This window comes from Balaenoptera musculus, chromosome 15 (assembly GCF_009873245.2).
Source record: "Balaenoptera musculus isolate JJ_BM4_2016_0621 chromosome 15, mBalMus1.pri.v3, whole genome shotgun sequence".
NCBI lineage: Eukaryota > Metazoa > Chordata > Mammalia > Artiodactyla > Balaenopteridae > Balaenoptera > Balaenoptera musculus.
The window spans coordinates 11,045,900-11,058,598 of NC_045799.1; the positions used below are offsets into that span (position 1 = coordinate 11,045,900).

The following is a 12,699-nucleotide window of genomic DNA, read 5'->3' on the forward strand; positions in this document are numbered from 1 at the left end:
TGCATGACTTTGGACAAATGACCGAACTTCTTGTTTCTCTGTTTCTGTAACATGCGGCTAACACAGCTTCCTACTTCACAAGGCCATTGTGAGGACTCGGTGAATTGGTGTCTGCAAGAGCAGTGGCCCGTGGTGTCTGCAAGAGCGGTGACTGGCCCGTGGGGGGGGGGCTCTCTTGGGACCCTGCTGCTCCCTCCCCTACTGCCCCTACCGTGAACACTACCTGTACTCTCGTATTTTTATTATTACCCAGAGGGAAAAGGGAGGTTTCAACAGAGGATATTTGGTAGTAGTTATTATAAAAATAAAGCTAGTTGAGACGTATCCCTAAACCGGTTAGGCGTGCGTCTCGGGTAAAGCACACATCAACCCTGAGAAGTGAGTACGGATCATGCTCATTTGATAGACCAGGCAGCTGAGGCTTGGAGGGAGAAGCAGCTTCTCTGGGGCCACAGAGCGACTTGATGGTGGAGCCAGGGCCTCTCGAAGCAGGGAATCCTGCTCTTCTCTTTGCCCTTTTACCTACTTCTCATCTCCTGCTAGATCCGGCCGTCCTCAGGATGCACTGGGGTGACCCCACTGGGCTACCCTTGGCATGACCACCCTGTCCATGTGGTGCTGTCTTTAGAACTTACTGGAATGTTTTCTGTATTGATTTTCTTATCGACCTGTTCACATGAGGCTCAATCTTTCCTGCGGGTCTCATAAGCAGCACTTTGTGAAATACCAGGTGGGTCAGTCATACTCAGCAAACAGGTTCTAAAGTAGCCCCGTGGTAGTGGTATGGTGGCTGGGAATGTTGGTTTTTATGGGGCTGAAATTAGTCAACTGAGGTAATAGAATTCTATTCTATTGGCCTGTTTACCCCCGAACCAGAATTCTCCCACTGCAAATCAAGAAATTGGCCCACAGGAACAGGAGAGGAGTTTGTGAGAAGGGTGTAAGGCACTTTATAGACATGGAGAAAGAAACCGCCAGAAGCAAGTTTGAAAAGGCTTGAGAACAGGATGCCCTGTGGGGGGGTCTTGGTTGCAGAAACTGGCGAGTGTCTTCTTCAGCTCTGATGACCTGTCACTAAGGACGCTTTGGCTGCAAGTAATAGAGAACAATGACTCAAACTGGCTTAAGCAGTAAGGGAATTGGTAGGTTGGGCAACTCTGAAGTTGGTTGACTCAGGGGTTCAAGAATGTAATTGAGAACACAGGTTTTCTCTCTCTTCCCTTTACTATCCACCTGCTGGCTTCAACTGAAAGCTGGTTCCCTCTGTGGCCGCAAAGTGGCAGCCAGTAGTAAGCAGGCTATAAAATTGTTAACATCCAGTAGGGAAGAAAGAGAGAAAGTGGCTTTCCCTGGCTCTCTCTTAAGAGTAAGGAAGTCTTGCTGCCAGAAGTCCCCAGGAAATCTATCCTGGTGTCTCACTGGCTAAACTGGCTTGGCCTCTTCACCCCTGAACCAGTCCTCAGCAAGAGGCATAGGGGGTGATTTTGGCCCCCATTTGGAGGACATTTGGCAATGCTGGCAGACATTTGGGGGTGTTAGTGGCACCTCATGGTTAGAAATTAGAGATGCAGCTAAATATCCTACAATGCCCAGGATGACGCCTCCCTGCTTCACACACTACAGAAAATTATCTGTTCTGAAACATCAACAGTACAGAGGCTGAAAAATCCTGGCTTAGACTAATCAGGACCTCCCTGCACTTGGGGTGTAATAGTTGGTGGGGAGTCACCTACAGTGTCCACTGCAAACTTTTTTTTCAGAATCTGTTACTCTGTTGGAGATTCAAATTTCAGAGAGGGTTTGTTTGGCTTGGCCTGGTTCACTTGCCCACTCATAGGCTAATTGAGTGTAAGGCACTGTGGTTGACCAGTAGTTCCCCCACAGGAAGATCCTGGCACAGGAAGTGGGAAGGGATGTTAAACAAGCAGAACAAAACAAAAAAGCCCACCTCAACTTCTCAAAGAAGCTTAAACTCTTGATGCTGCTGGAGAGGACAAGTTTCATGTCTTAACTGGAAACCCACAAAACTGTGATGTGCTTTTGCAGTGACACTCCTCTCAAAGAACAAGAGGGAGACGTCCCAGAATGAAATAGGGGAGGGGAAAAGCATGCAACATCCTGGGATGATATGGGGGAGGAGTGGGGAGAGAAAGAGTATGATACACGTTAACTCGACTTCAAAGATGGTGGTCATTCATTCTTTCCCTCCAGGTATGGCATCTACTCTTCCACACCCTTGAATCTGAACTGGCTTAGACCTTGTGTCTGTTTTGACTAGTAGAACATGGTGAAAGTGATGCTGGGCTAGTTCTGGGCTTCCTGCCACATGTAGCCCTGAGCCACCACGGAAAAAGTCTAGGCTGCTCCAGTGGGAGAGCACTGAGATGCCATCTTGGATGTCCAGCCCAAGTCAAGATGACATCAACCCCAGTAGCCATCTGCTTGCAACGGCACAAGAGAACCCAAGTGAGAACCGCTCATCTGAGTCCAGTCAACCCACAGAACATGTGAGTGAGAATAATAAACTGTTGTTTTTAAGCCACTAAATTTGGAGGTGGTTTGTCATGCATCAATTGATAGCCAGAACAATATATAAAAATAATATGCATATATAATAAAGATATTTCAATTTTCATATGTACTAACATTTTCATTAAAATACTTTATTATAAAAGTCATATAAAAGTGTCGCCAAAAATGGAGAAAAGAAACACCACCCCTAGTTACACCGATGTAACTCCAATCACAATGACTGTAAGCATTTTAGTGTGTATTCTCCCAGCCTTCTTTCCTATGGAAGATTTTCATATGGCAGTTTGAGAGCATCTTTTTTTCCTTTTACCAATATGTCATCATCGTTATTCTACATTGCCATAGAGGTTTTGTAACCAGAAAACTATACTAACAATGCTATTAACAGCCACTTATAGTAGACAGAATAACGGTCCCCCCAAAGATGTCTATGCCCTAATCCCCTGAACCTGTAAATGTGTTACTTTATGTGGCAAAAGGGACTTTGCAGGTGTGATTAGGTTAAGAATCTTGAGATGGGGAGATAATCCTGGATTATCTCAATGGGCTCAATGTGACCACAAGGGTCCTTATAAAAGGGAGGCAGGTGGGTCAAAGTCAGAGAAGATGATGTGAGTAAGGAATCAGCATCCGAGAGAGTGAGCAGAAGAGGCCATGCTGTTTGCTTTGAAGGTGGAGGACGTGCCACAATCCAAGGAATTTGGCAGCCCTCTAGAAGCTGGGAAAGGCAAGGAAACAAATTCTCCCCTGGACCTTCTACAAGGAATGCAGCTCTGCCCACACCTGGCTTTTAGCTCCACAAGACCCATTTTCTTGGACTTCTGACCTCAGAACTATAAGATAATAACTTTGTGTTGCTCTAAGCCACTCCATTTGTGATAACTTGCTACAGTAGCCATAGGAAACTAATACAGCATCTTATTTAGCATTTAACACACAGTATCTTATTTAATATCTCACAACAACCCTGTGAGGCAGGTCCTGGTACCATCTGCATTTTGGAAATGAGGAAAGCTGTTGCTCAGAGGGACGAAGAACTTCCTCAGGCCACAGAGCTGCTAAATGGCAGAGCCAGGGACATATGCTGGCCCTGCCACTTATGGGTATACTTACAAATACCGCTAGTATAGGACTTATTTGGGCTTGTGTAAACACACAGACGTTGGTCTAAGCCTTTGTCATGTTGCCATCTTTTTTTTCATTGTTTGTTCCTGTATTAACATTGTGACTTCTCTGGAAGTCCCCACCAGCCATAAGATGAAAACCACAGTTTTGAAATTGCATGGGCCATTGACTCATTGGTTTTTGTTGTTATTGGCACTGAAGTGTCTCATTAAAAAGATGAAATCCCAATTCACTTTGGGGTTTAGATGGACCAGATGTAATTCTGAAGTTGCCTAAATCTTAACTGCTATGTCAATCTCCTGCTTCTGAGATGTTTTGTTTTTTTAATGTTTTCTTTCTTTCTTTCTTTCTTTTATTTATTTATTTTTGGCTGCATTGGGTCTTCGTTGCTGTGCGCAGGCTTTCTCTAGTTGCGGAGAGCGGGGGCTACTCTTCGTTGAGGTGCACGGGCTTCTCATTGCAGTGGCTTCTCTTGTTGCAGAGCATGGGCTCTAGAGCGCAGGCTCAGTAGTTGTGGCACACGGGCTTAGTTGCTCCACGGCATGTGGGATCTTCCTGGACCAGGGCTCGAACCCGTGTCCCCTGCATTGGCAGGCGGATTCTTAACCACTGTGCCACCAGGGAAGCCCCAGAGATGAAGTTTTAATGACATCTAAAGAAGCTCTGAAATGGGCCCCGAAGGCGTCTATAATCTGAAGATAGCCAAGAGTTTATGCAAACAAGATTCTTTTCTGGTAAGCGGAGTTTCCCCCTCTTTCAGCAAGGTTGGTCAATCCATGGGCTAAGCTCACAAGGGCCGGTGTGAAGTCCAGTAGTGTTCCCCCAGACAGCTTTTGCACTGATCTGTTTGGAACAATCTTTTTATTTTTTTTAATCTATGGAAAAGTCATTCCTCACATCCAACACCAAACGTCTGCATTCTCATAAAGATCTCCCAGTTGCTTACACGTGAGTTGGTCCGAATGGTCCTGGATTCTCACTCCTTCTCACACAGTCCCCGCTGGGGTCAAGATCTGCTTCAGAGTTCTCACGAAGCTTGATTTCCCTGCAAACGTCCAACTGATAGTCCTATTGTAGAGTCTTCTGAAATAATTTTATTTTTCTTTACTTTTTTTATTAAGACAATCTATCTACAGTAAGATTTACCCTATTTAGGATCCAGTTCTATAAGATTAAGCAACTTACAATGCATAGGACAGTCCCCAACAACAAAGCAGTCCTGCGCAATCGGGCTGAGGTTGAGAAACTGCATCACAGCTGTGATCAAGTAATTTCCCTTTGTCAGTGGCCTTCCCTTCCCCATCACTTCCCCACTCTAAGATCCATACTTCCGTTGCTTCCCATATATGTATTTAGCTGTTTAATGTCTCTTTTCCCTCCTGTGATATAAACCCTAAGGGGCAAGGATTGTGTATGTTTTGTTCTCACCATGTAGTAGTTGCTTAATAAATATGCTGAATGAATGAAAAGTGCAAATGAAAACTATCTTTCATAAAGCATCTTTAAAATTTGAGGACACCAGGAGGCTTCTCTTGACTTCAGTCTTGATGACTTTCTAAACATCATTTGGGAAGAAAGGAATGTATGAGAGAGAGAGGGAGAGAGAGAGAGAGAAACATTGTCTTTGTAGGGTAAATGTGAGCTGGATTTCTAACACTGCCACTTAACTGCCTCATTACCAAGAGCAAGTCACATTCCCTCATCTGTAAAATGGGAATTATAAAAACAAGATGAAATGTGCTAATGGATGTCAGTGCCCTGCACTTCGTAAATGTTGGTTTTTTACCTTCTTCTCTGTTTCCTCCTTCTCTTGAGTTTCCAGGCCAGTGTTGGTGCCCACGGTCATCCTATTCAGCCCACCCTGGAGGACTGCCTGAAGCTTGGTGGACAGTTCTGTACACGCTTATGGCATCTGCATCACTGCCCAGGGCCCGTGTGTTCAGCGTGTACACAGCAGGTCACAAGGGAAGTGCCTGGGAGTTGATATCCCCAGGCAGCACCTTCCACCATTGAGAGATGGGCATGGTGGATAAATGTCCCAGCTTCCTCAACCCCTCACAGGACAATGCTGAAGTGTACTCTACATCATCTTCCAGAGGTCTTCACTGAGATTGAGCCCTAGTTGCCCATAAAGGTAACCAACTCATTGACACACCCTTTATTCTGGTCCTCCCTTCCCTGTCTCATTTCCCACTTCCTCATTATTCTTCCTGAGGTTGTTTCGCAAATAAACTACTTGCACCTAGGGAGTAGCAGTTGCTGTCTGTCAGCCTCAGATTTTATCGTTTGCCCGACTTCGTCTGCCCAACTTTTAGCTGCTAGCATCTTCATCTTTTTGCATAAGTTTGTTTTTTTCCTGGCTGTTGGAGTCGAGCAGGCTAGAAGTGCTGGAGAATTAATTCTCTCTCCCTTCTGCCCAGCAGCCATCAACCTGTGCATGGAAGGAGGTGGTGTATAAATACCCCAGCTCCCTGGTCCCTCAGGTAGAATAACTGTGAGACACATGTTCTATACTGGGAGGGTGGGGCGGGGAGGTTAAGATCCAGTTGCCTGTGGTAGTAACTGTCTTGATAACTTGCTTAATTTTGGCTGCTCTTCCTTCCCTTCCTCACTTTCCTCTTCCCTATTGATGTGTCTTTTGTCTTCCAAATAAATTACCTGTCCTTGAATCTTTGTCTCACAATCTGCTTCTGGGGAAACCCAAACTACGCTACAAGCTCTGCTATGGGGGCTTCCCAAACTAAGATATCAATTAGATCCAAATGCAGTCTTGCCTTAAATCTCCCCCAAAGAACAGGGTGGAACATGCTATTGTCCAGTTATGTGGCACTCCTGTAATAATTCCATCCAGAGCTGAAGCAGATGACTCCTACTCACTGAGTGGAAGGACCTCATCTTTCCTGTGGCATTAACAAGCCTCACACCCCACCCTTTGGTACATAATCGCCCCCTGTATTTCACATGAATTCCTTTGTTGTCTTTCACAACTTTACTGAAACACAGACAATGCTCTATTGGTAGCTTTGGAAATATCCCTTGGGTATCCAGCGGGGGGCGCCTCTTTCTCCTATTTATTTAGTTACTTTCTGGGGATAGTCACACATGCTGAATGTTGTCAGCGAAGTTAGTCTGGCTGAATACTTTCATCTGCCAAAAGAAATTTTGCAGAGTGGCTGATTGGAAATCCCACAGCAACCAACCCCCCAGCCCCATGACACTATGTTATTTTCTAAATTTTCTTTCTTTTCATAGTGGTGAGTATGAAGGATGTTTGCTAATTGGGGGCCCTTCTGCATCTACTGCATTCTCTTCTGTGCCAAGCACCCTGCGTTTCCACTGGCATCACCCCTTCTGCAAGTTCTCTGTCCAGGAAGTTCCTGCGACACTCCTCTCAACAAAGAGCATGTGACTTAGCACCAGCCAATCAGTGGCCACCACAACTGGTTCAGGAATGGGCATGTGGTACAAATTGGTCCAATCAGAGTTCACGTCAGGATTTGTTTGGTAGCAACTACGAAGCAAGCAGCTCTGTCTTGCAGTTCCCTAATGAGCTCAGAGTGGTTGGGTCACTGACAAATGAACTTGGCTCACTGAAAGTCTCAATTCCTGAGGAATTTTAGATGTTAAAATTTTTTTTTCCACCAAAAACTGCTCCCTATTGTATTATGTTAAATCTCCCTGGAGAGCAGATTCCTTACCAGTATTTTTGAGCAGAGACTATAATTTTCTATTCACTTTTGCTTGTTTTAAAAAGCTTAGCCTAAAATAGTTCCAAAATCTGAGCAAATACCTGACTTAAATCTTATATTGGTCAGGATATTAGTCCAACTGCAGTAATAAAATAACTGGCTTGAAAAAAATGAACGTTTAATCTTCTCTCATGGAACAGCCCAAGAGCGTACAGTTGGCCATGGTGGTTCCATCTTGTCTGGGATTCAGACCCTGTCTAGTTGCTTGGCACCCTTAACATGTGGCTTCTACTTTGTGTCTAAAAGAGCTGTTAAAAATAAATAAATAAAATAAAATAAAAAATAAAAGAGCTGTTTCGCTCCTATCATATTCCCTCCTACCAGTGGGAAGAGGAAAAGGGGAGGGAGAGGGCCCTTCTCTTCCTTCCAATGGCACAATTCAGAAGCCTGTAGTCATGGAGACAGGGATGCGATCCCTAGTCTTCAGCCTCCTCCTCCTTCCTCCAGCCTTCCCCACTCTGCTCTGCGACCTACGCGGACAGCATCAAAGGGCTCTCCTGCCTTCTGGCTTCTGATTGGTTTGACCAATGAGAGACACTGGCAGGAGATGGGAGGAAGGGAGCAGAGTGGATGTGGGTATTTATTCCCTCAGCTCTCCTGTTGGGACCCTCAGCCACTGTGTCCCTTGACTGAAGGTCACAGCTCCTTCAGACAGCCTCTTCATAGGTCTCCTCTCCAGATCTGGCAACTGTTTCCATCTTTGCCCTTTTTGGCTTAGGGTGATAACACCTTCCACTAGGGGGTTGGAATGCCCCCACATTACTACTACTCAGTGGTAACACCCCCTCCGTTACTAGCCTTGGGGTGTTGCAGCATCTGTGGGTTCTACACCCTGCCCACACCTTTATAAACAGTCCATTCATAAAACTCTCCTCCTGCTGGGCCCCTGACTGATGTGAATCCTCCTAACAGTCAAAGGCCATAGATGTCTTTATCATCATCCCTATTTTATTTATTTATATTTATTATTATTATTTTTTTAACTTGAAGAGCCATCCTTATTTTATGGATGAGAAACTGAGGGACAGAGAGGTTAAGTGAGCTGCCTGAAGTCACAGAGCTAGTAAATGGTGGCACCAGCGTTTGAGCCAAGGCAGTCCAGCTCCAGAAACCACATTCTTTATCACTACATGAGCCTTGGCTTCTTGAAATGTGAGAAGGACAAGGTTGTGGATTATCCCCCAGGTCATCATTAACTTGTTGCCTCAGTTCCTCATATTTTTGGTGAAAGGGTTGGACCAGTCCAAGAGTTACAAACCCATATGCCCAGGGAGGCCAAAAAGTGACATAAACAAAGTACGTGGACTGGGTCATTGCCACAAAGAAATATGCTTTCTCCTGTTTTACTTTAAAGATTTGGCCCTCTTATCTATCCTTCCTTTCCCCAGTAGCATAGAGAACTAGGCACAGAGATAAATCATTTAGCAATTGCACTTGGCTGCCAGTAACAGTTACTTGACTGCGGGAGTTTAAACAAATTAGAGATTTATTTCTTTTACATAAAACCAGTCTGGAGGTCAGCATTCCAAGGGGGTAGCTCCACGATGTGGACAGGAATTCCATTTCCTTCCATCTTTAGTATGGAACCTCTCTCTTTAGGGTCACAAAATGGCTACTGAAGCTCCAGCCATCAATGTTTGCATTGCAGGGAAAATGAAGGAGAATGGTAAGGCACCGAAAAGCTTTCTTGGAAGCCCCACCATCAACTTTCATTTGCAATGCATCGGCGACTCAACCTCAGCACTACTGAGATTTTGGACTGAATAATTCTTTGTTGTGGGAGTCTGCCCCATGCCTTGCAGGATGTTTAGCAGCACCCCTGCCTCTACCCACTAGATGTCAGTAGTGCTCGCCCTCTCTAGCTGTGACAACCAAAAACATCTCCACACATCGCCAAATGTCCTCTGGGGGACAGAATCGCCCCTGATTGGGAAAAATTAAGGCATTCTTACATTCAAAAGAAGCTGGAAAATGTGATTTTTGAATATATTACCACCCCCAATAGTGTAGGGGTGTAGTGTACGAAAGAAATAGAGATTAGACATTTGGATGGCAAATAACCGTCCTTGCTCCAAGAGATCTCATTCAATTTCCTCTTACTTTTACTAAGCGAGAAACAGTGACCTCAGAGCGATGATAAGCAGTCTCAGTGTCAGGAGTACAGAGAATGGTGGAGACTGTGGTAAACTGGGAGCAGAGGGCCCGTCGAAAGGGGGTGCTTTCCAGCTGCCTCCCAGCTTCGTTACCCAGAAGGATTGTGGGACCAGAGTTACTAGAGCTTCTGATTTTTCAAGAAAAGCTGGAAATTGAGACTTTAATATGCAATCTCCCATTTCCAAATATTGGCAACCAGTTCAATTTTTATAAAGATTTTTACAAGTAATGTTTGACCCACAGGATGCTAGTTTGCAGTGACTGGTATACGGGATTTTAAAAAAATTTATTTTATAACATACAAAAAATAGAAACATAATAAATACCTGGGTATCCATCTTCAATAGTTTTCCACATTTTGCCAATCTCATTTGATTATCTCCCTTCAAATTACTCTTTCTTTGCCAGAGTATTTTTTTTTTAACATCTTATTGGAGTATAATTGCTTTACAATGGTGTGTTAGTTTCTGCTTTATAACAAGGTGAATCAGCTATACATATACATATATCCCCATATCCCCTCCCTCTTGCCCCTATCCCACCCCTCTAGGTGGTCACAAAGCACCGAGCTGATCTCCCTGTGCTGTGCAGCTGCTTCCCACTAGCTATCGGTTTTACATTTGGTAGTGTATATATGTACATGCCACGCCAGAGTATTTTAAAGCAAATTGTTGGCCTCTTGTCATTTCACCAGTAAATACTTGATAATCACTTTAAAAATTAAATCACCATGCTATTATCACACCTACCAAAGTTAACAATGAGATCTTAGAATGGACCAGATGCTTTTTAAGGGGGAGTCCAGCTTTGCCATTCGAAGCTTTATTAACTGATTCTCCTCCTTGTCTCCTGATCACCCTCCTTCTCCCACCTCTGTCCCTCCTTTTACACACATAGACACACAGACAGATATATAGATATACACACGGAAGCACATGGGCAAACACACAAACACAGGAATACACACAGACACACAAACATACAGACCAACTCACAGAACACCACTCACAGACATTCAGCACACGGACACACACAGACACCACGCACACAAACACAGATACACATGCGCTCCTCAACCACTTCTTGAATTTAGACCTGCAAGCATTGTAAACTGGGCTGGACCCAGTGCCTGCCCCATTCCCACCCACGTCCTGCATCTCCCTCGTGCTGACTAATTTTTGACCCTGGACTTGTTCACTCACCCAGGCCTTCATTTTCCTTTGTGCAAAACAGGGAGAACAATTCCAACTTGCCTCCAACAACGATGCAGGGAGGAATGTAATGAAAGGATTGCACGCTCCTTGTGCAAGGATGAAAGTGCTTAATAATTACTGCAACAACGGCAGCAATGATGAGGCGATTAAAAGCTCCAGCGGAAGCAGAGTGTAAACAAAGAGGCCCAGAAAGGGCTCTGACGGTCTTAATCTTCTGATTGCGGACAATTTAAGACCCACAGCCCTCCTGTCCCTGAAGCCTTACACTTGCCTTCTATTAATACATGAAGACGTTTTGGGGCCTGGCAAGAGGTTCAAAATCCAAATACCCAGCTCAAGCTGTTAGGGGAGAAAGATATTTTGCAGCTTGGTTCCTAAATTAGAAGATGATTTCTGGGTGTTTAAATATCTCCCTTTATCTCTGCACCACTTATACTGCTGCTGACACAGCTCTGGGGCCTGGGCGGGGCTTGGGGTCAAGGGGAGGCCGGGTGATGCATTCTTTAGGTGCGCCCTTGGAGGAGATGTCCAAACAGGCCTCTGGTTCCTGCCATGCTCTGCCAAGGACACTCCCAAAATATCCTGGGGACAGATGCTATTTTTGAGGTTCAGCTTAAAGGCTACCTTGTGCCCCCCACAAAATCTGATTTCGCTCTGAGTTTGCTCTTAAACAGAGCCTGCCTCGCTTTTTGAACTTCCCGGAAATTTGGTTTCTCTTGGGGTCGCTTGAGTAAAATGTGAATTAGCCTCAGTTCTTCTAGCCTTTTCAGGAGAACCCAACTCCCTTGAGGTTTAAAAAAAAATCTGTTTTTCTTAATCCCTTGCTGTTTCTTTCCTACTGTTGAGTAGAGAGGATGGCAGCTAAGTGCTTGAGGTTAAAATTTAAGATGCCAGCTCTTAAAATCCAGTTCTTCCTGAGATGGTACGAATTTATCATTCCCAAGGTCAGTTTCTGGCTTAGCATCAGGAAGCTAAGGAAGGGAAAATGAGGAATTTTTGTTTTCCATTGTTCCACTTGTTACATACATATTGGAGGTCGGCACCCTCTGAAGATAATTTCATTTGCAAAATATTATAAAGTTGAGAAGTGGCCATTTTATTTCTGCAAAATGGTCAAGATAATAATGATGATGATGTAATGATCTTAGTAGCATAAGAGCTGCTTTGATTTGAGCATTCACTGTGTGCCAGGCACTGCTAAGCTTGTCACTAGCATATCTCATTTAACCTTCTCCACAGCCCTGTGAAGTAGGTACAGTTATATCCTCATGATGAGGATTTCCACCTCTTCCAGGAAGCCCTCCCTGACTCCAGCCCCATACCTTCACTCCAGGCTGAGTGCTCTGTCCTTTAGGCCACTGGACTCAGTGATCTTTTAAATTACTTGATTTCATGTCCTTGAGAGCAGAGCCCATGTCTTATTCAGCATTTGTAGCCTAAGGGGCCAGAGCATGGTAGGTATACAGTTAAGACTTGTTGAATGAATTGAATAAAGATCTTGGGCAAATTGCCCAATTTCTCTGAGCTTCACTTTTCCCCTGTCTAAAACTGGGTTAGTGGGACTTCCCTGGTGGTCCAGTGGTTAAGACTCCACGCACCCAATGCAGGGGGCCCGGGTTCAATCTCTGGTTGGGGAACTAGATCCTGCATGCCGCAACTAAAGATCCCGCACGCCGCAACAAAGATCCTGTGTGCCTGGCCCAGCTAAATAACTAAATAACTAACTAACTAAATAAATATTTTTTAAAAACTGAGTTAGCAACAATAATAACAGCTGATATTTTTTGAGTTCTCATGTGGCAGAGATGACTGGCTGCTCTCCCAATACCTACTCCTTATTAACAAACCCTGATTTTGTTCTGGGCAGCAATGTGCCTCCCATGCAGCTAGGGGAGAAGCAAGCAGATGTTGTTGGGTGGAGCTGA

The 12,699-nt window shown here is 44.6% G+C and overlaps 1 protein-coding gene across 1 annotated transcript in view; it reads right to left on the minus strand.

Moving 5' to 3' along the window:
* PTPN1 (protein tyrosine phosphatase non-receptor type 1) overlaps nucleotides 1–10,995 on the minus strand; it is a 90,390-nt gene extending 79,395 nt beyond the window's left edge. The window contains exon 1 of the mRNA XM_036824829.1: nucleotides 10,763–10,995. Within this exon, the coding sequence (XP_036680724.1) occupies nucleotides 10,763–10,774 (12 nt within the window). The 5' untranslated portion in view covers nucleotides 10,775–10,995. The remainder of the gene's footprint in view (nucleotides 1–10,762) is intronic.
* Nucleotides 10,996–12,699: the final 1,704 nt, after the last annotated feature.